The 24910-nt window shown below is 40.6% G+C and overlaps 1 protein-coding gene across 1 annotated transcript in view; it reads right to left on the reverse strand.

The window, feature by feature from the left end:
* pid1 (phosphotyrosine interaction domain containing 1) overlaps positions 1-23849 on the reverse strand; it is a 126899-nt gene extending 103050 nt beyond the window's left edge. The window contains exon 1 of the mRNA XM_062976615.1: positions 23511-23849. Within this exon, the coding sequence (XP_062832685.1) occupies positions 23511-23540 (30 nt within the window). The 5' untranslated portion in view covers positions 23541-23849. The remainder of the gene's footprint in view (positions 1-23510) is intronic.
* Between the last annotated feature and the right edge of the window lie 1061 nt (positions 23850-24910).

Genomic DNA, 24910 nt, shown 5'->3' on the forward strand with positions numbered 1-24910 from the left:
TAAAATTAAAGGCCTTCTGAAAAACGGAGAAGCTAAATGAACTATTTCTAAGCTGTCTTCACTGCTGAAGGTGTAGGACACATTTCCATATTTGAACTGAGAATAAGAACTGAAGTTAACAGTGATGAATATAGAAGACCTACTCTAACAACCTCCCCCCTGCACCAATCTATTACCAGGTTCAAACAGTACCCCACAAGCAGGCAGACAAGCAGGCAGAGCCTTGAAGATCTCAAATGTGACATTTTTGTTTTTCTAACTGAATGTCATAAAAGGTAAAGGTTTTCCGTGACGTTAGGTCCAGTCATGTCTGACTCTGGGGGTTGGTGCTCATCTCAATTTCTAAGCCGAAGAGCCGGCGTTGTCCATAGACACCTCCAAGGTCATGTGGCCAGCATGACTGCATGGAGCGCCATTACTTTCCCGCCGGAGCTGTACCTATGGATCTACTCACATTGGCATGTTTTCGAACTGCTAGGTTGGCAGAAGCTGGAGCTAACAGTCGGCGCTTACTCCGCTCCAGGGATTTGAATCTGGGACCTTTAAGTCTGCAAGTTCAGCAGCTCAGTGCTTTAACACACTTTGCTTCATCTATATAGGTTGTTCATTCCAGGGTCAATCTGGATAAGAAATGTTCTAGAGTGGCCCCAGAGGCAGCCACACGCACCATCCCTAACCTGTGGTAGTAGCAAGGAAGAGTCCATACACTACAAACAGGCTGAAACATATTTGGTTCTGCCAGACTGTCACTCACCATCCATGACATCATCACCACTACCAGATGGTTGTCGAGCTCCATGAGAGCTCCTGGAAATCATGGAACCTTATGCTGATATCAGCAGAAGGACCTGAGCAACCAAGAAGAACGAGGAGGCAATCCACCTCCTTTTCTCTGTATTGATGAGTTCAGGGAAAGTATGGTGGCACTGGGCCAGGTGGACAGAAGACTGATTTGAATAATACCTAGTCTTGCTATCCACACTGTGTCAAAGCCACAGAGTTGCTCCAGAGTTTCAGTCAAATTCCAGAAGATCCTCCAACTTCAGGGTGACCTGGGACCCTTCCACACAGCCATATAACCCATAATATCAAGACAGATAATCCACAATATCTGCTTTGAACTGGATTATCTGAATCCACACTGACATATAATCCAGTTCAATGTGGATTTTATACAGCTGTGTGGCAGGGGCCCTGGTTAGCCCCACAATAAGCACCAAAAGTTCAAGAACATCATAAGACATCCAGGAGTGAGTGCACAATGAGTACAAGCTATAAAGTCCATCTAGATAAGCCCCAAGATAAGCCTAAATACAAGAAGACTGGAGAGTGGCCACTGAGACACCTTTTTTGCAGTGATCTGTGGCATGCATGACATTGCAACCTGTTTAGCATTACCTCTGTTCCAGGGAAATTGGTGGAACATATTTTTAAGCATAAATATTATCGAGCATGCAGAATGGCAAGCCCTGCTGTAAAAGAATCAACATGGCTTCTGCAAAGCTAAGTCTTGTCTCATTTACCTTTTAGCGGTCTCTGAAAGTATTAACAAATACAGAGAAAGGGGTGATCTAATAGACTTCTAATTTGGGCTTCCAAATGCTTTTAACAGAATCTCTCACCTAAGTATGTCATGCAAACTTTACCATCGTGAGACAAGAAAAGAAGGAATAAGGCTGAAAGTGTAAAAGTTGTTATAAAGTAATGCACTGTGTCGGATTGGTATCATGTGGATTTAACCCTCCCATATGAGTCATACAGCTCACTGTTTAGCCTTGAGAAAGCTACTAACTCAGACTTAGCCTCATAATGATATAGAAATAAAATAGGGATACACCCACACATCTTTCTCAAAGCTCACTGAAAAAGAGCACACTACAAAACAAGATTTTCAAAACCAATGAAATACGTTTCTCTCACTGGACTAGTTTTATCTGTTCTACAACTAATGATTCACAATGATTCATGTTTTCCAATTTCTTGAAATTCCAGTTTTGTACAGACACTACATAGTAAATAGGTGTGTGCTTCGCATGAGAATCACAACATGGGTGGTCAAAAGCTGCAGCTGAATCATTTTTAGTTCAGATCCTATGCAGTCCCATAACAGCTATGTCTTAGCCAAGTAGGGGCGAATCTTGTGATTATTTGGAAGCACTTGTGCCTTTAATATCTGTCTGCATGATAAATATTCCTCAGCACTGCATCAACGTGTACTGCACTTCTTCTTGTCACGCACCTACTAGAAGTGATGAGCTTCTAGTGCTGGAGAAAATACGCAAGCACTCTAATGCCTACTGAAAAAGAAACCTAATGGTCCTATACCTCTTCCCCAAGAGGGAAGAACAAAACATTTAAACTCTTTAATGGTATTGTTGAATGCAGTATGCCCATTCTTCAACACAACCCTACAATTTAAGCTTGCAGGTAGTGGGCAAAGTGCTGTAATTAACAATACAGCCCAAAACAATCTGGATCCAAATGATCATGATTATCAAGATCTTCTAGGTCAGTGTTTCTCAACCTGGGGGTCGGGACCCCTGGGGGGGGTCATAAGGGGACTGTCAGAGGGGTCACCAAAGACCAGTACTTTCTGATGACCATGGAGGTTCTGTGTGGGAAGTTTGACCCAATTCTGTCATTGGTGGAGTTCAGGGGCTCTTTTATTGTAGGTGAACTATCAATCCCAGCAACTACAATTCCCAAATGTCAAGGTCTATTTTCCCCCAAACTCTACCAGTGTTCACATTTGGGCACATTGAGTATTTGTGCCAAGTTTGGTCCAGATCCATCATTATTTGAGTCCACAGTGATCTCTGGATGTAGGTGAACTATGTAACCCCAAAACTCAAGGTCAATGCCTACCAAACTCTTCCAGTGTTTTCTGTGGGTCATGGGAGTTTCGTGTGCCAAGTTTAATTCAGTTCCATTATTGGTGGAGGGAAGAATGTTCTTTGATTGTAGGTGAACTATAAATCCCAGCAACTACAACTCCCAAATGTCAAAAAGAATTCCCCCCAACCCCACCAGTATTCAAATTTGGGCGTATCGGGTATTTGTACCAAATTTGGTCCAGTGAATGAAAATACACCCTGCATATCAGGTATTTACATTACAATTCATAACAGTAGCAAAATTACGGTTATGAAGTAGCAATGAAGATAATTCTATGGTTGGGGGTCACCACAAGATGAGGAACTCTGTCAAGGGGTTATGGCATTAGGAAGGTTGAGAACCACTGTTCTAGGTCTTGAGGTCTAGATCAGGAGATATTGTTACAAAATACAGCTATATTACGAGGGCTATCCACAAAGTAGATTACGCAGAATTTAATGGGGAAGGATTTGCAAAGCTCATTCATCGCTATGGTAAGTGCCTAGATTTGAATGGCGACTACGTGAGATGTGGTATTTGGGTGTGGTTTTCAACTGCATATGGTAAATGTTTTGTCCTATACTTTGTTCATTTTTAATTCCAAAACATAATCTACTTTGTGGATAACCCTCGTACTTAGTGAAATGAAAGAGTTACACACTACACTGAAAGCAACCTATTTTCATTACTTAATTCAATAAATAGCAATATTTGTCTAAATCATAAGATAGAAGAAAATATTGGATTCATTTCATTGAGGTTGATTTTATAATACAATAACCATTTTGAACATCTGAACTATGCATACATTTGAGGCCGGAGTTTATCCCCAAGTGACCACAACCACATTCATAACTCAGCTGATAACATTTTAATTCAGTTAGTAATTGCCTCTGAAACCCTACTTTCATTCAGCATTAGCTATTCCAGTGCCAAACCACACTTGCTCCGTTTATCTTGGAAGGATTCATATATGCCAAAAGCCTCAAACCATAACAGAAACAAAAGGTCAGTCTATTACTCTGCAAATAAACAAAATAAACTTTAAATCAAGAAGCATTAGAGATTTCCATGACTAAAGTTTGTGTATTGTATGAAATCTTGATAAGCACACAAACACACATCTCACACTTCACGTAGACAAGAGCTTAATGTTAATAAAGCACATTTTATATTTAAAAAGACAGCTTGCCATATTTCTTCTTGAGACCATTAAATTGCTTATGCAATTTGGTACCCAGCACTATGCAGTCTGACAATCCAATTTTCTGCAGATAAAATGTTAAAATCTATGTGTTTTGAAAACAGAATATAAGCAAAATGTAAAAATAAATATATATACGCAGAAGATGGTGTCTCCCACATCACTGGGGCAGGGAATTTGCTGTTGGTTTTAGTCTTGATTTTTATGAAATTATCTAAAGCACTGAACCTGTATAGAAGATAGGGTTTAGTACTTTAGAGAGCTTGTTTGCAGTAAAATACAGGGCAACCAACCAACATGAAAGCCACAAAGCCCCACTGGAGAGTTATCAAAAATTTCCACTAGCTCAAACCAATCATACCATCACGTGCTATTCTCTCATATAATATAAATAAGTATACTTGTTTTTATGTTATGACAATTTGGAGGATGCACTGGCATATGAACTTTTAAATGAAAGGCAAAGAGAAAGCTCATGTGACCTCTGGAATGTTGTATGCTGAATAACAAGAACCAGACATAGATTTTTAATTATATGGGCTCTGTAATTATATCTTTTTAAAAAATAGAGAAAAGTATTTCATAGTGAGAGTCCTTAGACATTCCTATATTAAGTCCTGTCCACAAAAAGTGAGGAGGAACTGAGGAGCCTTATAACCAAGTTGAAAAAAGAAAGTGCAAAAGCTGGGTTGCAGATGATGGCAACCAGACTGATTGATAACTGGCAAATAGACGGAGAAAATGTGGAGGCAGTGACAGACTTTGTATTTCTAGGCACAAAGATTGCTGCAGATGCAGACTGCGGCCAGGAAAACAGAAGACATTTACTTCTTGGGAGAAGAGCGATGACCAATCTCAATAAAATAGTGAAGAGTAGAGACATCACACTGGCAACCAAGGTCCGCATAGTGAAAGCAATGGTATTCCCCGTAGTAACCTATGGATGCGAGAGCTGGACCATAAGGAAGGCTGAGCGAAGGAAGATAGCCGCTTTTGAACTCTGGTGCTGGAGGGAAATCCTGAGAGTGCCTTGGACCGCAAGAAGATCCAACAGTCCATCCTCCAGGAAATAATGCCCGGCTGCTCACTGGAGGGAAGGATATTAGAGGCAAAGATGAAGTATTTTGGCCACATCATGAGAAGACAGGAAAGCGTAGAGAAGGGAATGCTGGGGAAAATGGAAGGAAAAAGGAAGAAGGGCCAGCCAAGGGCGAGATGTATGGATAGTATTCTTGAAGTGACTGGCTTAACTTTGAAGGAGCTGGGTGTGGCCACGGCTGACAGGGAGCTCAGAAGTGACTGAATGAATAAACAAAACAGCTAATTTCTGCAGAACAAGGCAAAAGGAAGGACTCTCGTTGAAATTCCACTTGAGCTACTTAATGTGAAATGGCTAGAAGTGGGAGGCTATTCTACCTAGCCCATCTTAAGCAAAATCCAGCCTCCTACTTGAAGAACATGACAAATTCAACCCTCATGACATAATGGATATTGCTTATTTTACATTTCTGGGGTCTCCTTCCTGACAAGCTCCCTTAAAAAAACTGAGCACAAAGAATGTTGTGGGATAAATAGTCGGGCCCCATTTCCACTGATTCTGTATCCTCAGATTAAACCACATATAGCTTGAAAACATTCCCAAAAAATCTAATATATTTTTTGCCATTTTATATAAGGGGCACAGTTTTAGTACACCACATCCATAGATTTTGGTTTCCACAGGAGATCCTGGAACCAAACTCCAGCAAGTAGCAAGAACCACTGTATTTTACTCCTCAGGCAGCTCAGGCTGAAGAGACGTTGCCTACGAGGGACATCAGTTAGGGTCCCAACAACACCAAAACTGGGACCTGGTACAGCCCTTATCTGGTACCGCAGCAACCCGGGACTCGTCCAGCTCACTGTCTTCAGTTCCCAATTGCCATGGCTTCAGTGTCAAGCTTAAAAGTGTATGTTTCCATTCTAATACGTAGCATGCTGTCTTTGAATACACATTCCCTGCTGTACATAGTCAGCTTCCAAGTGACTCAACTTACATTCATTAGGAAAGCTGGCTAGTTTCACAGAATCTGCTATCTATCGTCTGCAACTCGTGTTCTATCAATAAAACTTACCAAAACCCCTCACACATACTGCTTTCATGCCAAATCAAAACCACATTCGATGAAGCCATTTATTATAAAAATTTAACAGATTTAGATCACAAATTTAAACTACACACATAATCCTGAAATGGGGGGAAAATAACAGCATTTCATTCTGAGGAGTTCTCTGCAAAAAGTCATCAAGGCCTCTGTAATTCAAGAAAGAACATATTTGCTGTTCAGCTGTGGCAAATGCTACCCATGACCTGCCTCTGCCTTTGGTAGAGTTCAATAATATTTTTTAAAGAACTAGAATAAATGAAAATTGGAACGTAAAAATACATACTGGGAACAACTATGGTTTAAGTAAAGTATAAAAGAATAACAAATCTGTTTCCTAGCTTCCTCATAAAAACAGATACCACAGAATAACATTAGAAAATTCTCAAGCCTCTGTGTATTTATGTATAAATAAAATAAGGATATATTTGTGTTTTGAAAATTAAAAATTATTACAATGCACATCTTTCTAAAGAGCTTTATGCCACTTCACAAATAATGGACCTATGCATATAAAATAAGGGTTTCAATAGTTTCTCAGTATTTCTTCGTTTGATCACATACAAAGATAGGGTTGCAAGCATTATCATATTAGAGAGATACAACCTACTGCCAAGCATACTTTGGCAGATAGGGTTGCAAGCATTATCATATTAGGGAGACATAACCTACTGGCAAGCAACCCTTTTTAACACCTTATTTTCAAATATACATACATTTAAAGTATACATTCAAGTAAGCTGAGAAAGTGCTAAATGAGCATTCAGCTTGAAAACTTCACTCCATGATATTGGGATAATTGTACTAAACGTCCTGCTTCTCATCATGACAAGTCTCACTTTGGGTAGAACTAAATTTCACAGTAAGCCCGAAAAAAGATGGTGGAAACAGGTGTAGGAAACAATATAAACAGACACTTTTTGACAGATACAGGATTCAAGCTGTAAAGGGATTTATTTATACATCTCATGAAACAGGTTATTGCATGCAAAAGCCATAAATTTGCTATATCTTAGTATAGCATAGAGGTTTGATGTATATCCTGTACAAGATGAAAATAACTATTCTTTTGGACTGGAAGATAACTTTATAAGCTGGCTCTCATAAGCATCAAGACTGTCTGGAAATCAACTTTCTTCCTTTGTACAGCAACACAAGAGGCTTGTTTTGCAGAAAACCTGAAGTAAAATTTTATCTTTTCACTTATACCGAGTCTAATAACATATGGACCAAGTCACCTTTTGAGTTTTGAAATGTTTTTCTGGACATAGATAGATGAAAGCGAAATAACAGAAACATGAAAATTTCAACGTTCTCCTAAAGGTGTCTTCTCAAAAGTATATGCATTCTCATGTAAATGTGCACAAGGTTTATAATAAACACTTTTAATTAAACGATAGGAAGGAAACTATAGATTTCTGTCATTGGATAATCATAGCTTTGTAAGATGGTATGATGTAAATGAATGCCTAACATTAGCTTCCCAAAAACCTTTCTCAGAACGGACTCAACAGACTTTCAGTTTCCTTGGTCAAACATTACTATCCCAAATTAGTGCTTTTCTGGAGTTTCATTTCCCCTAAAGTATATCAAACTTAGAAAATGGGAATTGCCTTAACCTAACTGGTACCAGATGAGTGCCTTGAATTCCCAGGCCTTTGTTTTCAATTTTCTGACCCAAACAGCAAAGGCAACTCTTTGCTAAATTGGAAGTATTAAAAAAAACTGGTTTTAAGTAAAGTCCTCCAAATTTTACTGGCTTTGGCTGAATCTTGCCACAAGTAGGAGGAGGTTTCAAGGAAATCCAGGAGTATGAAACTTCTGCTAACTAACCATCTCAAAGCACAAAGGAAATCATTTAAGTACCTGTGTGAGCATTGCAAGATAGCAGTATCTCCACTAACACAAGATCTTTCCAAGTGATAAAATGGACAACAATCTTCATGGATGGAAAAAGCAGGTAGAGGTATGAGGTTTATCAGTGTAGTGTCCCTAAATATCTTGAAGGCATCAGATCTCATTAAATCTTGGAGCTAAGCAAGGTTAGTCCTGATGGTTTGCATTTGAATGGAGACTGTAAATGAATAGAAGGTGATGTAGGCTATATATAAATTCAGAGGAAGGCACTGGCAAAGCCACCTTTGAGTTTTAAAATAATTTTCTCCTTAACTCACTGCTTCCAGCCCCATTATACAAATGTTGAGGGAAGAGACACACATATAATACATTTAATGCTCTGTAATATCAGCATCCTTTTCATTCTTGCACTGTAAAAATAACAGAATTTTGTTCCTGGTTTTCTGACTACTGACTTAAATTATACACAGATATTTCAGAGGAAAGAACCAGCAAAACCACCTCTGATTATTCCTTGCCTAAGAAAAGGCTATGAAACCATAAGTCAACAAGACAACTTGAAGGCACATACATATACACACCAAGTGTCACATCTGCAACTATCTGCTAAATGGTACAGCGAGCTTGTGACTATCAGAAAAAAAACCTGTTCCCTTGAGAAAAAGAGAGCTGATACAGAGAGCACAGAGGATTTTGTGAGCGAGGGGGTGTGATAGTGCTGATCTATTTCTAGGGTGACAGCTTCTTAGCATAGAAATTGACAGCTCTAGAAAATGAGAATGTCATCCCAAGGGAGAAATTGGACTAACTTCTCTGTCCCAGATATGTATAAACCTCCTGCATGCTGGTGATCTCCAAGTAGTAAGAGTCAAAACCATCTGTCTGCCAGTATATCTGGAGGGCACCAGGGCTCTTCCACACTACACAAATACAGAACCATTATTCCACTTTAACTACCATGGTTCCATCCTGTGGGATCCTGAACTTTGTAGTTTAGTGAAACACTAGAGTTCTTTGGCTGAGAATTCTAAAAACCCTCCCTAAACTGTAAATCCCAAGATTCTATAGGATGTAACCATGGCAGTTAAAATTAAATAATAGTGCCATAACTGCATAATGGTAAGGAACCCTGGATTAGGGGAGGCTTACAGGAATGAGAGCCTATAGCTGATAGCTATCAGCTTTAACCAGTTCCCAAGAAATTGGGAAGGAAAGGATAGCATTACTGGGTGCCTCATTGTCTGACATGCTCCAGTACTTTAACAAGTACACACTGCTCTTTTGCATCACTTCAGGTTGCCTGACAAATAGGTAGAAAACTGTCAACTCTCTCCCTAATTTAGGCCTGATAAAGTGCTCACTCATCTATGGAAACATGCATGTTTATTAGACAAAATAGGAAAACTTTGTATCCAAATCACAGTATTTTCTTGGGAGATCATTTTTCTTAGGAGACCACTGTGTGAGACGAATGGCATTTGAAATAAAACAGATAAAATATGAATGTTTTGAACAAAATGTTCACCTTTTTTGACTCCCATCATGAAGATAGTTAGTAGATTTTGACAACAAAACCAATGGAATTAAGTGGGCTAATGGGTTTAAAAAAACATAGTTTGTATACAAAGTCAGTTTTCAACAAAATACAATATGCTGCTGTTTTTTACATAGAGAATGACAGAAATCAATTTTAAATGCACCTATAACAGCCTTCTCAAATGAATAATATTGGTGTATTTGCTCTGGATGAGTAAAAGCTGAACATCAGTATGCAGTTCATCGTAGTCAGATGACGGTTTTGCCATGGCTGAGTAGATCTGATAACTAGCTCTTGAATAATCCTCTTGAAGCCAATTAGAGTGTCCGCCAGTAAATAATTAGATGGATTGTATCATACATGTCCCATTTTACTTGAGATTAGTAATAGCTTATTTGTGAGCAAACGCAATGCCAAGCAAAGAAAAACACAAAAAACATAAGATAAAGCTTACTAAGAAGAGGCAAAATGTTAATTTCTAGATACCAAAATTGCATTTTTGGCAAGTATGTCAACATTTTAACACTAAGCTGCCACAACAGATGCAACTCCAACATCTCTTAGCTTTGATGCAGAACCATCTGTTCCAAAATTAATGAAAATGAATGCAATATTCATTGTGATCTAGGTTTAGCACAGTGTTGTGTCATAATCTATTTTTAGCACACTATTTTCTTATAATCTCGGTTTATCACAGAATTCTCATAGTTTCTGTACATGGGACCTTGAGGAACTTTGGCCAGAATCCTGTATGGAAGTCATGTCTACATAAGTGGAGTAGCATATTCAGGCATTAGAATTGTACAATGGACAAGTGACCATTGGACAATGGAACTGATACATAATGGGACCAATGCACAATGAGACCAAAGCACATTGAGCACTCACATACATTGGCAGTCTTGCAGGTGTTCCAGTTTGCATCTTCGCTATTCACTATTCAGGTTTTTTAGTACCTGCTACTTGCCTAAGTAAAGTTACATTAAGTAAAACATGATATAAGATTCCAGTGTTGCACCCACTTTTAAATAAAGGGATTCAGTTATGACAAGCCCTCCTTAGTTTAATACTCAGTGTGAGTTCTGGTTAGCTGTTTCTCATTCTCTGATGTTTACAGTCACCACAATAGTTCTGAGAATCAAGCAGAGTGACCAGCTGTTGTCAGTCTCAAACCTTCAGCACAGAAAGAGCTTCACATTATATATACTGAGGTTTCAGAAGTAAGAGAATCAATAAGAATAATTTTAAATGCCATAATACAGGCTGAGCATCTCTTTTCCAGCATTCCAAAATATTCCAAAATTAGTAACAACTTTGCTTTCTATGGATTCAGCATACACAAACTTCATTATTAAAAATATTGCGTAAATTACATTCAAGGTATGTGTATAAGATACACATGAAACAAAAATGAATTTTGTATTTAGACTTGGGTCTTATCTCCAAGATATCTCATCATGTACATAAATATGTTCCAAAAATTGGAAAATCTCCAAAATCCAAAACACTTCTAGTTCCAAGCATTTTGGGTAAGGGATGTTCAACCTGTAATACAAAATATTTTTCCTAAAATTGTTGTTTACTGATGTTCCACCACAAGTGAGAAAAATGCTTCTGAAACATTTCTGCCTATATCCCTTCCCTAATATCACCTAATATCATCTCACATGCTGTAATGTTATCCAACTGAGAGGACATACAAACTTTGGAAAATATGTGTGGGAATTAAGAAAGGGGGGATTAAGGGGCAGACAGCAACAACATTCTCAGTTTAATTATTTGTGTTATCATTTAGCCGGTAGGAAAATTAAGATGAAATAACAACAAAAACACACATCTCAAAGTAAGTACTTTTACAGTCGAACTAGCAATTATGCTATGGAGTTAATACACACTTGGGTCATACATTGCCATAAACAGACTGCCTGGTTTATAGATAAGTATTCAAGATTCAGATGAACGCTTCTGGGGTTTTCTGGGCATGTACCACTTTACTGAAACATTGTATAAAAAACTTTATACCCTACTACTAACCTCAAGCAATGTGCATAATTCTGTTTTCTTGAGAAGAGAACTATGGATGAAAATTACCATGGATGAGAACTCAATATAACAGAAATACAGTTATGGAAAAAGAAATTCTGGGCATTCACACACAAGCACTACATGGGAATCTAGGACATTATTGCATAATTTTCTAAAAATGTGGATCTGGAATTGCAAACCCGTCTTACTTGAAACTGGAGCACAATTGGATTGCTACTGTTCTTATCACACCAATCCATTCTAGAAGCATGTTTAGAAAGCTGGAAACTGCTTTAGCTTAGCACAGCTGCTGGGATGTAGCTCCTCACAACCCATGTGCTGCCCCTCTTTGTCCACGGGGTGACTTTGCTTCACGGGGTGCTCTCCACGGTATCTTATGAGCATATTTTGGCTACTATACCCAAGCTCCAGTATGTGGTGTCGTGCCCTGGTTTGACCCCATTAACAACACACCCACACATTTTAATCTAAATTCAAATTGCTCTTGAAAGCCAGCAGTTCTCCCACTCTGATGTCATATCCATACAAAAGAGTATTTCTATGATGCTCACATATTCATGGTATCAAATTATTTTCAGTGATACAACTACAATGGTTGTGGGTTTTTTCCTTCCTTGCATGCATGCAAGTGTGACACACACACACACAAATATATACATATTCATATAAATCAATAGCCTTTATTTATCTACCAGCTTCATGTTCCTATCCTTCAGCCAAAAAGACTCCCAGGTTGTTTTACAAAGAGTTAATTTGGGACCCAAGGAAGTTTACTTAAATGCAAAAACAAGAAGGGAAGGATGAATAGGAGGAAGAAGAGGAATCATTATAAGAACAATGTAATAAAAAATGAAAACACAATTAAACAAGTTACACTAAACACCATTAAATGTCAAAAGTATAAAATCATTTAAAATAATAATTTTTATTTTGTCATACGTGACTTGAGAACCTACTGCAAGTCGCTTCTGCTGTGAGAAAATTGGCTGTCTACAGAGACATTGCCCAGGGAATGCCCAGATGTGTTATCATCCTATCGAGAGGCTTCTCTCATGTCCCCGCAAGCTGGAGCTGACAGAAGGGTGCTCACCCCATATCATGGATTCGAACCAGCAACCTTCAGGTCAGCAACTCAACCTTTAGGTCAGCAGTTCAGCCAGCCCTATCTCCCCAAGCGTTAACTATGTTAAAGTTGGTAACCTTTACTGTTTTAGCTATTTTGTTTCTACTTATACTATAAACCCCTTTGGGTTCCATACTGGGAGAAAATAAGTATATTAATTAATCTGTTAATTAATTAAATCCCCTTTAATACGTTACCATTAATATTCTGTCTGTATGGGTATCTGAATATGGTAGCTTTGGGTTATAGAGGCACATGATTGACTTTCCTAATCCACAGATTCTCCCATTTCACCATATAAGCAGTTTTTAAGCCCAGCGAATTTAAATAAAATTCTTGCAATGCAAAACAAAGTATATGTGCCAGGAGGGAAAAACATTATTTATGCTGATTTTCACCATGTGCATTCCTTTGTCAGACAGATTGGATCCAAAGAAAATATTAATGCACCAATTGTATTTATCCAAAATCTCACGTGATCTAATGATGCTTGAAATCAACTATTGTTCTGGCACATATAGCTGATAAATGATTCCCATGTAACCTCGAACAAATTATTTTTCATTTCTCCTCTCTCCAATCTTGCTTTGTATGTTAATTTTTCAGATAAAGCTAACATTCTTTTATTCTTTGACTTATTCTTTCCTTTATGAATTCTTAATTGAAGGCTCTAGTTACTATTATCTCAATAAATAAAAGCTGCCATCTTGAGCGCGTGTTGAACCTTAGCAGAAAGAGTTTTCTTTTAAAAAATTACATATGAAGCAAGAGGTCGAAGTATTAGAACAAAAGGACTATGAGAGTTAGGAAAGATGAAATGCCACAGAGCGGCCATTCATTAGCGTGCTGTATCACTGTCACTTTCTGGGAAAACCATGTCCCTGGCAGGACTTTTCTTTCATTCAAACTCACTCCTGTTCTAATCAGAGCATGTCTCTGAAGCCAAGCACTTGAAGACAAACCACAGGCTAGAGATAGGGATAGCAGCCCATGTCCCACAAACTGTATTTGTCCCCTTATAACAGCGTTTCTCAACCTGGGGGTCAGGACCCCTGGGGAGGTTGCGAGGGGGTGTCAGAGGGGTCACCAAAAACCATCAGAAAATACATTTCTGGTGATCTTAGGAACCCCTTTGCCAGAGAAGGCTGAATATCTCTCCGCCTGTCCTTCGCTTCCTTTTTGGAAACAGACAGTGAATCCTCCCATCAAAAGACCAATTTGCCCAATTCTATCCTTGGTGGGGTTCAAGGGGCTCTTTGATTGTCAGTGAACTATAAATCCTAGCAACTACAACTCCCAAATGTCAAGGTCTATTTTCCCCAAATTCCACATTTCAGCATATTGAGTATTCGTGCCAAATTTGGTCCAGATCCATCATTGTTTGAGTCCACAGTGCTCTCTGGATGTAAGTAAACTACAACTCCAGAACTCAAGGTCAACGCCCACCAAACCCAGTATTTTCTGTTGGTCATGGGAGTTCTGTGTGCCAAGTTTGGTTCAATTCCACCATTGGTGGAGTTCAGAGTGCTCTTTGATTGTAGGCAAACTATAAACTCCAGCAACTACAACTCCCAAATGACAAAATCAACCCCTCCCCCAACCCCATTCAGTATTCAAATTTGGGCGTATTGGGTATTTGTTCCAAATTTGGTCCAGTGAATGAAAATACATCCTGCATATCAGATATTTACATTACGATTCATAACAGTAGCAAAATGACAGTGATGAAGTAGCAATGAAAACAATTTTATGGCTGGGGGTCACCACAACATGAGGAACTGTATTAAGGGGTCGTGTCATTAGGAAGGTAGAGAACCACTGCCCTATAAACACACAATGCACCGATCTCTCTCATGGTTTCATACATATAATATGACTGGGACAGACTCATAATCAAACAAAAAAGATTGCCATCATCACATCTATCTTGAGTATCTGCAGCCCAGGTACTGTAATGCAGTAGAATTAGAGCTTAGCCTCAGGGTATAGGATAAGTATAAGTCACTTAAGACCAAATTTAGCTGAACTGTATCAATTCAAGCCTTCAAATTCTCTGCTCCATTCTCTGAAGTTAATCCTTCAGTTCCAGCTCAGAAATAATAACACCTCCATCTGCTAGAGAACAGTGTTCATATCTAATATATTCAGATAGTGATTATGATCATGATAATAACATTATTTATATTCCACTCTATCTTTCCAAGGGGACTCAGAGCGGACTACAGGTACGTATATGGCAAACATTCAATGCCATTATACAATTGACAAATTGACAAAGACAGACAGTACATAAATATCTTCTACATCTGGCTATGCTTGACTTGGCCATGAGGAGGTGCTGTTGTTTCATTTTCCACACCGAGGAGCCTGTCTTCCATGGCAAAGCGGTACCTATTTATCTACTTACATTGTTATTTTCGAACTGCTAGGGAAGCAGGAGCTGGGCTCCTGACAAGAGTTCACCCTGGCCCCAGGCTTGAACTACTCACCTTCTGGTCGGCAGGATCTTCTATAGCTGGTGACTTAACCCGCTGTACTAAGCCGTACTAGATACAGCCAATCCCTGAGTTACCAACATCTAACTTACAAATTACTCACAGTTAAAAACGGGGCTGAGAAAACAGGAAATAAGAGAAATCTATTCTCAAAGGGGAAGCTCACTCCTGAAAGAGTTGTCTTGGGGAAAAGTTGTCTCCACTGAAGCTTTCTCACCAATCCTTCTTTCCACAACAAGCTGAATTTTTCAAAATCCAATTCTCACAAGGAGAGAAAGTGAGTTTCATTATTCTGAACAGGGGCACAGAAGCAAAACAAACACCGCAGGGGTGTTAACCCTTTCCTGTGCTATCCAAAATTATAAAAATGTACTTTTGGCTGGAGTTACACTTAAAAATGTACCTGTTCTGACAAATTCAACTTAAAAACAAACCTACAGAACCTATCTTGTTCATAACTTAGGAACTACCTGTACTTTGAAATTGTATGAGGTTGGTATCAGTGAAGGTACAGCAGGTGTTACTCTGGCTTTCATTTTATGAGTCTTGTCATCCTGTGTATCTTTGTTTATTTTCAGTGTTAATAAAACAAGTAAAAAGGAAAGAAAATTTCCAAAAATACAAAGATTGAAAGGTTTAACGGAAGTGTTTTGAGTATTTTTCACTCTCTACATTGTTGCAACGTGCAAGTGGCCTCAATGTTTTATTGTAGCAAATGACAGTATTTCTGTTGCTTCCTTTCCTCTCACTCGACCCAATTTTGCTTTACATATTAAGCTTCCGGGTTCAAGCACAACCACCCCAGTTATACATGTAAATCCTTGGTCCGTTATAAGCTGAGCCAACATCCCTATTAAAACATCACCCTGTAATAGCTTTTTCTTTGTCCAGTGTCTTCACTATAAACTTTGTTTCTCAGATTTATCAAGCTGTGGTGGCAAAGGAAGAAAAATGGAAGTCAAGAGACCTTCAGAGCTGTTTCTGAATTGTTGGCGTAATTTTCCTAACTCATTGGCCAAGAAAAAGAGATAATTGCAAGTCACTGAGTTTCCCATAACTAACATAGGGTGTAGGCATGCTCAAGTCCTTGTCACTGAAAGCAAAACTCTCTTTTCTGCATCTTATTATGAATACTTTCAAATTCCCAAGGGGGGTTGTTCTTCTCAATCCAAAAGGACACATTTTGGTGATCTTTACCCTGAATCTGCAAGGGCCACTGATGTAGCACTGCTGTGAGGAGGAATGGGTAAATAACAGGATACTGAGGCAGAGGTGTCAAACTTATCTTCACTAAGGGCTACATCAGCACGATTTGATTTCCTTCAAAGGGTCGTTTTTAATTGTAAGACTGCATAAATGTAACTATGCTGTCCTAGCTTTGAAAGCCTTGTGGGCCATATAAGATGAAGTGGTGGGCTGGATTCAGCCCATAAGTCTTGTATTTAACATGTGTGTGCTAACCTATCAATCCACAGAAAAGGGTGAAATATAAACGAATGAGCCATAAATCAGACCTATAGTATATAGTCATATATGTCAAGGACAGGTTGGGGGGCAAAATTATGAATTTTGATATGACTTGTGCATAACATTCCATGAAAAGGGAAAATCATTCAATGGAGAGGGGGAAGTAACAATGCTGCATCAGGAGGCTTGCTGCCACTGGCCACTGGGGACAGAAGCAGTGCCACTACTGAGAATAGAGGAGGTCAGAGCATCTTGTAGGATTTTTCCATGATGAACTAAGCTCTTGCCTTTTGTTACTCTACTCAGAGAAGGGGCTAGTTCTTTTTTTTGTTGAGAGTTAAGGTAGAGTATTCATACTGATCTGTGGATAAGTTGACCCAGGTTTTTTGAGTTGATTGTTTGACTAAAGTTTCTAGACTTATACATGAGTATTTCGGGTATGTGTTTATGGTTCACAAATACAAAAAAAATGTGGTTATTGCATTGTGGATGAAATCTCACTAAAACAAGAAGCACCAAACTAATACAAGATTCTAACCAATTCAAACAAACAAAACCCGTGATCACAAATACTGTAGGAACTACAGACATACTTCAGTTAACAAAGTGTCTGACAAAGAAGCCACTTTTTACAAAAACCCAGCCCTCGCTTTTCATCCTTTTCTTTTATATATCTAGAAATTTAATTAACAGAATCAGCACTAAAGGGGTGGTAAAAGACAGCTAGAGAAATATAGATTACCAGATTTCAGCAACATGTCTAAAGTAATGTAATAAGGCTTGAGCTGGGAAAAAATGAGATTCTGTTCTGGTTGATATTACTGTGGTTGTGACTGTGCCTCTCTATAACAGGCAAGGTACACAACAGCTGCCACCAGAATCTCTTGCTGAGCATGTGTTAACACTAAAACAACAGAGAAAAAGAGAAAACAGATATACCCCTATCACATTAGGAACTCCTAACATGTGAAAAGCAGAGAGATCTATACATTTGGACACTAAAATGGAAATCATGTGAAAATGGAAGTAGCTGAAAGAATAAAGTCATCCCTGGAGTAAACTTTCCAATCACTTTGTAAAAGATCAAAATGTTTCTTTTTCACTTATGCAAGGCATACCTGATCTGCTTATTTCATTTCACATGTTTCTTATAAAAAGTCTGCTGAAAATTATTGAGGGACTCTTATCTGACAGCATAGGAATCAATATCTCTTCTTCCTGTGTTATTTCTGCCCCTGTTACCAAATTTTCTATTAAAGCAGTAATGTCCAGAAACACACCTACTTTATTAACTGAGTTGCCTCTGTATTTCTTTTTGCTGATATTTAAAGGCTTCTGAAATACAGTATCTGCTGAGTTTGATCCCAGTAATACTCTCAAGGATACCAAAATTTGTGGATGCTCAAGTTCCATTATATTTAGTGGCACAGAAAATAGGAAATTGGAAATCAATGTCTGACTTTTGGAATAACTTAAAATATCTTCAAGCTGAATCCAAAGGTATAGAATTTGTGGATATAGAAGGCCGACTGTAACTATTATTTTTTGTTATTCTACAGAATTTTGTGTCAGTATACACAAGAGATAGAAGCAGGCTTTGCTGACGCACACAGGGTTGGACTTTGCTTTATACAGAGAGGTCAACAGACAAGATATGGGAAATCCTCCCTTAGACTTCTACTGCAGATGTGATGTATGTTAGTTTTAAAGTAACACTCTTTAAGAACTCCAGGGTAAACAGACTGTCACAAAGATTCAGATGACACCAGTTCTGAAAGGGCATAATCATATCTGACAAATGAATCTAAAATTCTGAAGTGCCTGAATCACAATGCAGAAGTTTACAAAATTCATAACAATGAGCTGCATCACTTTAACCAAAATCTACCTGCTCTATAATCCAGATAATTAGAAGTTCCAGCATTGGAATCAGGAAGGGATGAGGTAAGGGTGTCATTTTATCAGTGCGTTTCATAACACTGGAGAATGAATTTCTTTTATAAAAATCTGAACAACTATTGCTCAGGGCTTTAGTGTGCCAACAGTTTTACATAACAGTCTGTTTTCAGAAAACAATGCTGCTCAAATGACAGTGTACAAAGCAGAGCAATTAAATTACTGTTGTTATTACTAAATAGCTACTGTATTTAAAAGGTGCTATTTCTAGTATGGAAACATCACAACATGAATGTCCGTTTGCTAGGAGTAGTATGCATTGGAGCCCACATACTACCTCAAGGAAAGAAAGACATGTCTGATTGAATAGGAACTTATTTTATTTTAGAAGCAGCAATCCTGGCCTAGTTGAAAAACATCCTGAGATATGACAGCTACTAGTAAGACAAGATCTTCACAGAGATAGCTGTTTATCCATCTAGCATCATACTGCATAAGGAGAGCCTAACTTTTCTCTGAAGACATCCATTCCACATATCACGAGCCGCAATGACGCAATGGGTTAAACCCTTGTGCCGGCTGAACTGCTGACTTCTTTGGAGGCTTTTAAGCAGAGGATAGATGGCCATCTGTCAGGGGTGCTTTGAATACAATTTCCTGTTTCTTGGCAGGGGGTTGGATTGGATGGCCTGTGAGGTCTCTTCCAACTCTATGATTCTACGATTCTATGACTTGAAGGTTGGATTGCTGCCTGAACTCCAGTCTGTCAGCTCTAGCTTACGGAAACATGAGAGAAGCCTCCGAAGAGTATAGTAACACATTTGGCGTCCCTGAGCAACGTCTCTGTAGACGGCCAATTCTCTCACATCAGAAGTGACTAGCAGTATGCTCCCAAGTTGCTTCTGACATGTTAAAAGAAATTCCACATATCACTTAATAAATCAAGACTATTGTATTTGGGCACATCATGAGAAGGCACAATGCCCTAGAAAAGGCCATAGTGCTTGGTAAGGTAGGACACAACAGAAAAAGAGAAGGTAGGTAAAGGTTTTCCCCTGACGTTAAGTCCAGTCATGACTGACTCTGGGGGTTGGTGCTCATCTCCATTTCTAAGCCGAAGAGCCGGCATTGTTCGTAGACACCTCCAAGGTCATGTGGCCAGCATGACTGCATGGATCGCTGTAACCTTCCCGCCGGAGTGGTACCTATTGATCTACTTACATTGGCATGTTTTTGAACTGCTAGGTTGGCAGGAGCTGGGGATAACAGCGGGTGCTCATTCCACTCCCGGGATTTGAACCTGGGACCTTTTGGTCTGCAACTTCAGCAGCTCAGCGCTTTAACACACTGTGCCACCAGGGGCCCCAGAAAGACAAACTCAAATCAAGGAGGCTGCAGTTCAGATTCTGCAAGATCTGGGCAGGGCTGTTGAGGATAGATTTGGAGGCCTCTCATTCATAGGGTCACCATAAGTCAAAGTGACTTGATGGCAGTTAGCAGCAACAAGTCACTATGTGAGAATATATTCAGAGAGAAACTGAGCTGGAGATGCCCTAGGTTCAAAATGAGACACCCAATTTCAGCAACTCGACTCCATGTCAGCTCAGCATTATTAAGGCAAAAACCTTCTACGCTTCCAAGTGACAGCAGAAAACGATCCATGCCTGCTGCAAAGGTTTGTATGTATTCATGTGTCTCCCACCCACGGACGTGCAAATCCCTGGTCTTTCCTTTCTAAACTAGTAACATTCTCTCCCCCCCCCCCCCCCCGCCCTTTCTTGTCTTTCCATGCCTTTTCAGCCCATCCAGACTGTTTTGTTTTGCCACTTCAGAATTTCTTCAGAGTTTACTCTGAGATTTAAGGCAGCTTTGGACTGCCAAAAAAGTTTGTCTGTGGGATTCCATAAATTTATCTGGCAGTCTTTCTGGCTGACCATCTGGAGAATATTTTAGGTTGGAGGGGGGGAGACAGACAGAGAGGGGGAGGAGGGAGGGAGGGAGGAGGAGGAGGGACCTGCAGCGAGAACAGCCTTGATTCCACTCACACAGCACACGCACCAGACCTCCAGCTCCCTTTTTTGCAAAGGGATCTCCCTCTGCAGGCCAGCCCTGCGTCTGAGGCTGAGCAAGACTCCTCTACACAACAGTCCACAACAGAGCCCAAAACAGTCGAACCTCAATGAAACTCCTGCACACTCTTTGGATCTCTGCTCTCCAAACACTGGTGCAGCACATAAAAAAGCAGACCGTTGTTTTTCAAGAAGAAGAAAAAAAAATAGGAGATTGAAAGGGGCCAATTTAAGGTTTTGGGAAGGTGATTGTCCTGCAAGCTCACTCAATTTGTTGCTCTCGGTTTTGGACCACAACTCCCATTATCACAGGCATGAGCCAACTTAGGCCCTCCAGGTGTTTTGGACTTCAACTCCCACAATTCCTAACAGCCGATAGGATGATGGTGGATAGGAATAAGGGGAGGGCTGATGGGAGCTGAAGTCCAAAACAAGTTAGGAGGGATGCATCTGGATTCTGTAGAATGAATGCAGTTTGACACCTCTTTGATTACCACGTCCTAATGCTAAGGAATCCCAGGAGATGTAGTTTTACAAAGTCTTAAGCCTTAACAGCCATGTTTATATATTTGTAGATTTTAAACTGTACTGTACTTACATCAAAAGTGGCTTACTTTTGATGTAAGCCAGTTTGAGTCTTCTAGTTGGAGAGAAAAGTGAAACATAAATAAATATAATAATACTGTGCTGTCAAAGGCTTTCATGGCCGAAATCACTGGGTTGCTGTGAGTTTTCTAGGCTCATGTTCCAGAAGCATTATCTCCTGACATTTCACCCGCATGCTATGCAGCAAGCATGCTCAGAGGTTGTGAGGTCTGTTGGAAACTAGGCAAGTGGGGTTTATATATCTGTTGAATGTCTAGGGTGGGAGAAAGAACTCTTCTCTATTTGAGGCAGGTGTGAATGATGCAATTGGCCACCTTGATTAGCATTGAATAGCCTTTCAGCTTCAAGATCTGGCTGTTTCCTGCCAGAGGGAATCCTTTGTTGGAGGTGTTAGCTGGCCCTGATTGTTTCTTGCCTGGAATTCCCCTGTTTTCAACGTGTTGTTCTTTATTTACTGTCCTGATTTTAGAGTTTTAAATACTGGTAGCCAGATTTTGTTCATTTTTCTGGTTTCCTCCTTTCTGTTGAAATTGTCCACATGCTTGTGTATTTCAATGGCTTCTCTTTGTATAGTCTGACACGGTAGTTGTTAGTGGTAAAGCATTTATGTGTTCTCAAATAATATGTTGCATCCAGGTTGGTCCATCAAGTGCCCTGCTAATCACCTTGATTAGCACTGAAAAGCCTTGCAGCTTCAAAGCCTGTCTGCTTCCTGCCTGGGCGAATCCTCTGTTGGGAGGTGTTAGCTGGCTCTGATTGTAATAATAATATTTTTAAAGGTGCCAATGCCTCCCCAAACGACAATCGCCATGATTCCACAGCATTGGGTCAAAGTGGTGTCAAACTGCATTGATTAAATCTACGGTGTAGATGCACTCTGAATGTATCCATCTGGGATCTGCAGTCTTCTTCTTGTCCTTCTCCCTTAGGAAGAGGTTTGTGTCCTGCCTTCTCTCGATATGTCCAAAGGACAACAGTCTGGCTTTGTGTTGTTGAAGGCTTTCATGGCCGGAATCAATGGGTTGTTGTGAGTTTTCCAAGCTGAATGGCCATATTCCAGAAGCATTCTCTCCTGACATTTCGCCCACATCTATGGCAGGCATTCTCAGAGGTTGTGAGGTATATTGGAAACTAGGCAAGTGGGGTTTATATATCTGTGGAAGGTCCAGACTGGGCGACAAGACAAGACAAGACAGACAAAAGTTCTTTCTCCCATCCTGGACCTTCCACAGATATATAAACCTCACTTGCCTAGTGAGTCCATGATGCTGCAGTGGGTTAAACCACTGAGTTGCTGAACTTGCTGACTGAAAGGTCAGCGGTTCAAAAATGGGGAGTGGAGTGAGCTCCCGCTGTTAGCCCCAGCTTCTGTCGTGACCAACTCTGGGGGTTGGTGCTCATATCCATTTCTAAGCCGAAGAGCCGGCGTTGTGCATAGACACCTCCAAGGTCATGTGGTCGGCATGACTGCATGGAGCGCCGTTACCTTCCCGCTGGAGCAGTACTTATTGATCTACTCACATTGGCATGTTTTCGAACGACTAGGTTGGCAGGAGCTGGAGCTAATAGCGGGAGCTCAATCTGCTCCTGGGATTTGAACCTGAGACCTTTCGGTCTGCAAGTTCAGCAGCTCAGTGCTTTGACACACTTTGCCACCAGATTTTAGCCTGCCACTTTTGGACTCTCGCTTGCTGAGGCGTTCCTGTGAGTATATCTGTAGATCTTAGAAAACCTCTGAGGATGCCTGGCATAGATGTGGGCAAAACGTCAGGTGAGAACGTTTCTGGAGCATGGCCATACAGCCCAGAAAACTCTCAGCAAACCAGTCTGGCTTTAGTTATCTCTCCTTTACTCGACAACGTAGCAGAGCCAACTCTACACTGTGGAGCTGCTCCAAAGAGTTGGACCCTTTTCTTTCTTGAGCCTCGGACGGGGGGGGGGGGGGGGGGGGAACAGAGACTAGACCCCTCTCCAAAAAAAACAACAACACAGTCTCTTGTATCTGCAAGTCATCTGCAGCCTCGGTGTTTGGGTGCGGGGAAGAGACCCATCTGGAGTCAAGATCCCCAGCGTGGAATGCAGAGAAGTGGCCAGGCGTTGTTTCCCCCCTTGGCCACGGACCCCACCAGCTTTTTCCCCCTTGGCTTTTCCCTCCCTCCCTCCTTCCCTCCCTCCCTCCATCCTCCTCTTACCTGCAGTCTCTCCGTTGCCGGCTGCCACATATTTCTCCCGCGGGGACTCGGCTGTTGCGAACGGGGCGCGTTGGATGCGGCGGATGCGGAGGGGCTCGAGCCGGGCGCGCTCACATCTGGGTCGGATCGGGACGGGAAGCAGGAGGAGGAGGAAGAGGGAAAAGGAGGAGGAGGGAAACCGCCCGCGCAGCCCAAAAAGCGGACTCCGTGGGAGAAGAAGGAGGAGGAGGAGGAGGCGCGCTCGATCTGGCTCGGTGCGCTGTCCTACTGCGCTGCGCTCCGCCTGAGGCCCCTCCGAGAGCGGCAGCACAGCAGCGAACGGGAAAGGAGGGGCGCCCACAAGCTCCGCCTACTCCGCCCCAAGCTCCGCCCACACTGCCAAGCCACGCCTCCACGCCCAGTCCCCGCTCTCGTTTTGCGACGCCCGGTCAATCTTCAAGCTCCGCCCCCTTCGGCAAGCCCCGCCCTGTCTTCCCAGTATTGCTAACCTGCTGTAGAGCTCGAGCCTCCTTCTCTGGCCCATCAATTCTCAGGCATTGTAGCGAGCAGAGAATGCCAAGCTGGCCATAAGGAGCTTGTAAAACTACATCTCCCAGGATACTCCACTTAGGCAGAAAAAAAATGAAATGCAAAGATCCCGAATGGGGGATGCCTGGCTGGAGAGCAGTACATGTGAAAAGGATCTTGGAGTCCTCGTGGACAACAAGTTAAACTTAAGCCAACAATGTGATGAGGCAGCTAAAAACGCCAGTGGGATTTTGTCCTGCATAAATAGGAGTCTAGTGTCTTGAGTTTACAACTTTTATAATGTGCACTTTACTTAGTCTGTTATCATAACCTCGCTGCTTTTAATTCCATGTTTTATCAGTGTTTTTTTATTTCTATAGGTTAATGTTTTAAAATTGTATAATTTGTGTATGTTTTTTGTTTATTGATGTACTGTATATTGTTATTGTTTTTATCTGGTATTATCTGTAAGCCGCCCCGAGTCCCCTTCGGGAGAGATGGAGGCGGGGTATAAATAAACTTATTATTATTATTATTATTATTATTACTATATTATGACACAACAAACAAAATAGACATGCTGGATTTCATATCACAAAATCACAAGTCGAACACTTCCCAAGTGTCTAGGACTGTGTGATGTATTTTCGGATGATGCGTGCAGATCTCAGTAGGGTGGCCTTTTGCAGTTGGCAGATTGTGATTTTGTCAATGTCTATTGTTGCCAAATGCCAGCCTAGATCTTTTGGCACGGCACCCAATGTGCCGATCACCACCGGGTATTATTATTATTATTATTATTATTATTATTATTATTATTATTAGTGACAGACTCTGGATCCAGGGAAGTCATGCTCCCCCTTTATTCTGCCTTGGTCAGACCATACTTGGAA

The sequence above is a fragment of the Anolis carolinensis genome, chromosome 3 (assembly GCF_035594765.1).
Source record: "Anolis carolinensis isolate JA03-04 chromosome 3, rAnoCar3.1.pri, whole genome shotgun sequence".
Taxonomy (NCBI): Eukaryota; Metazoa; Chordata; class Lepidosauria; order Squamata; family Dactyloidae; genus Anolis; species Anolis carolinensis.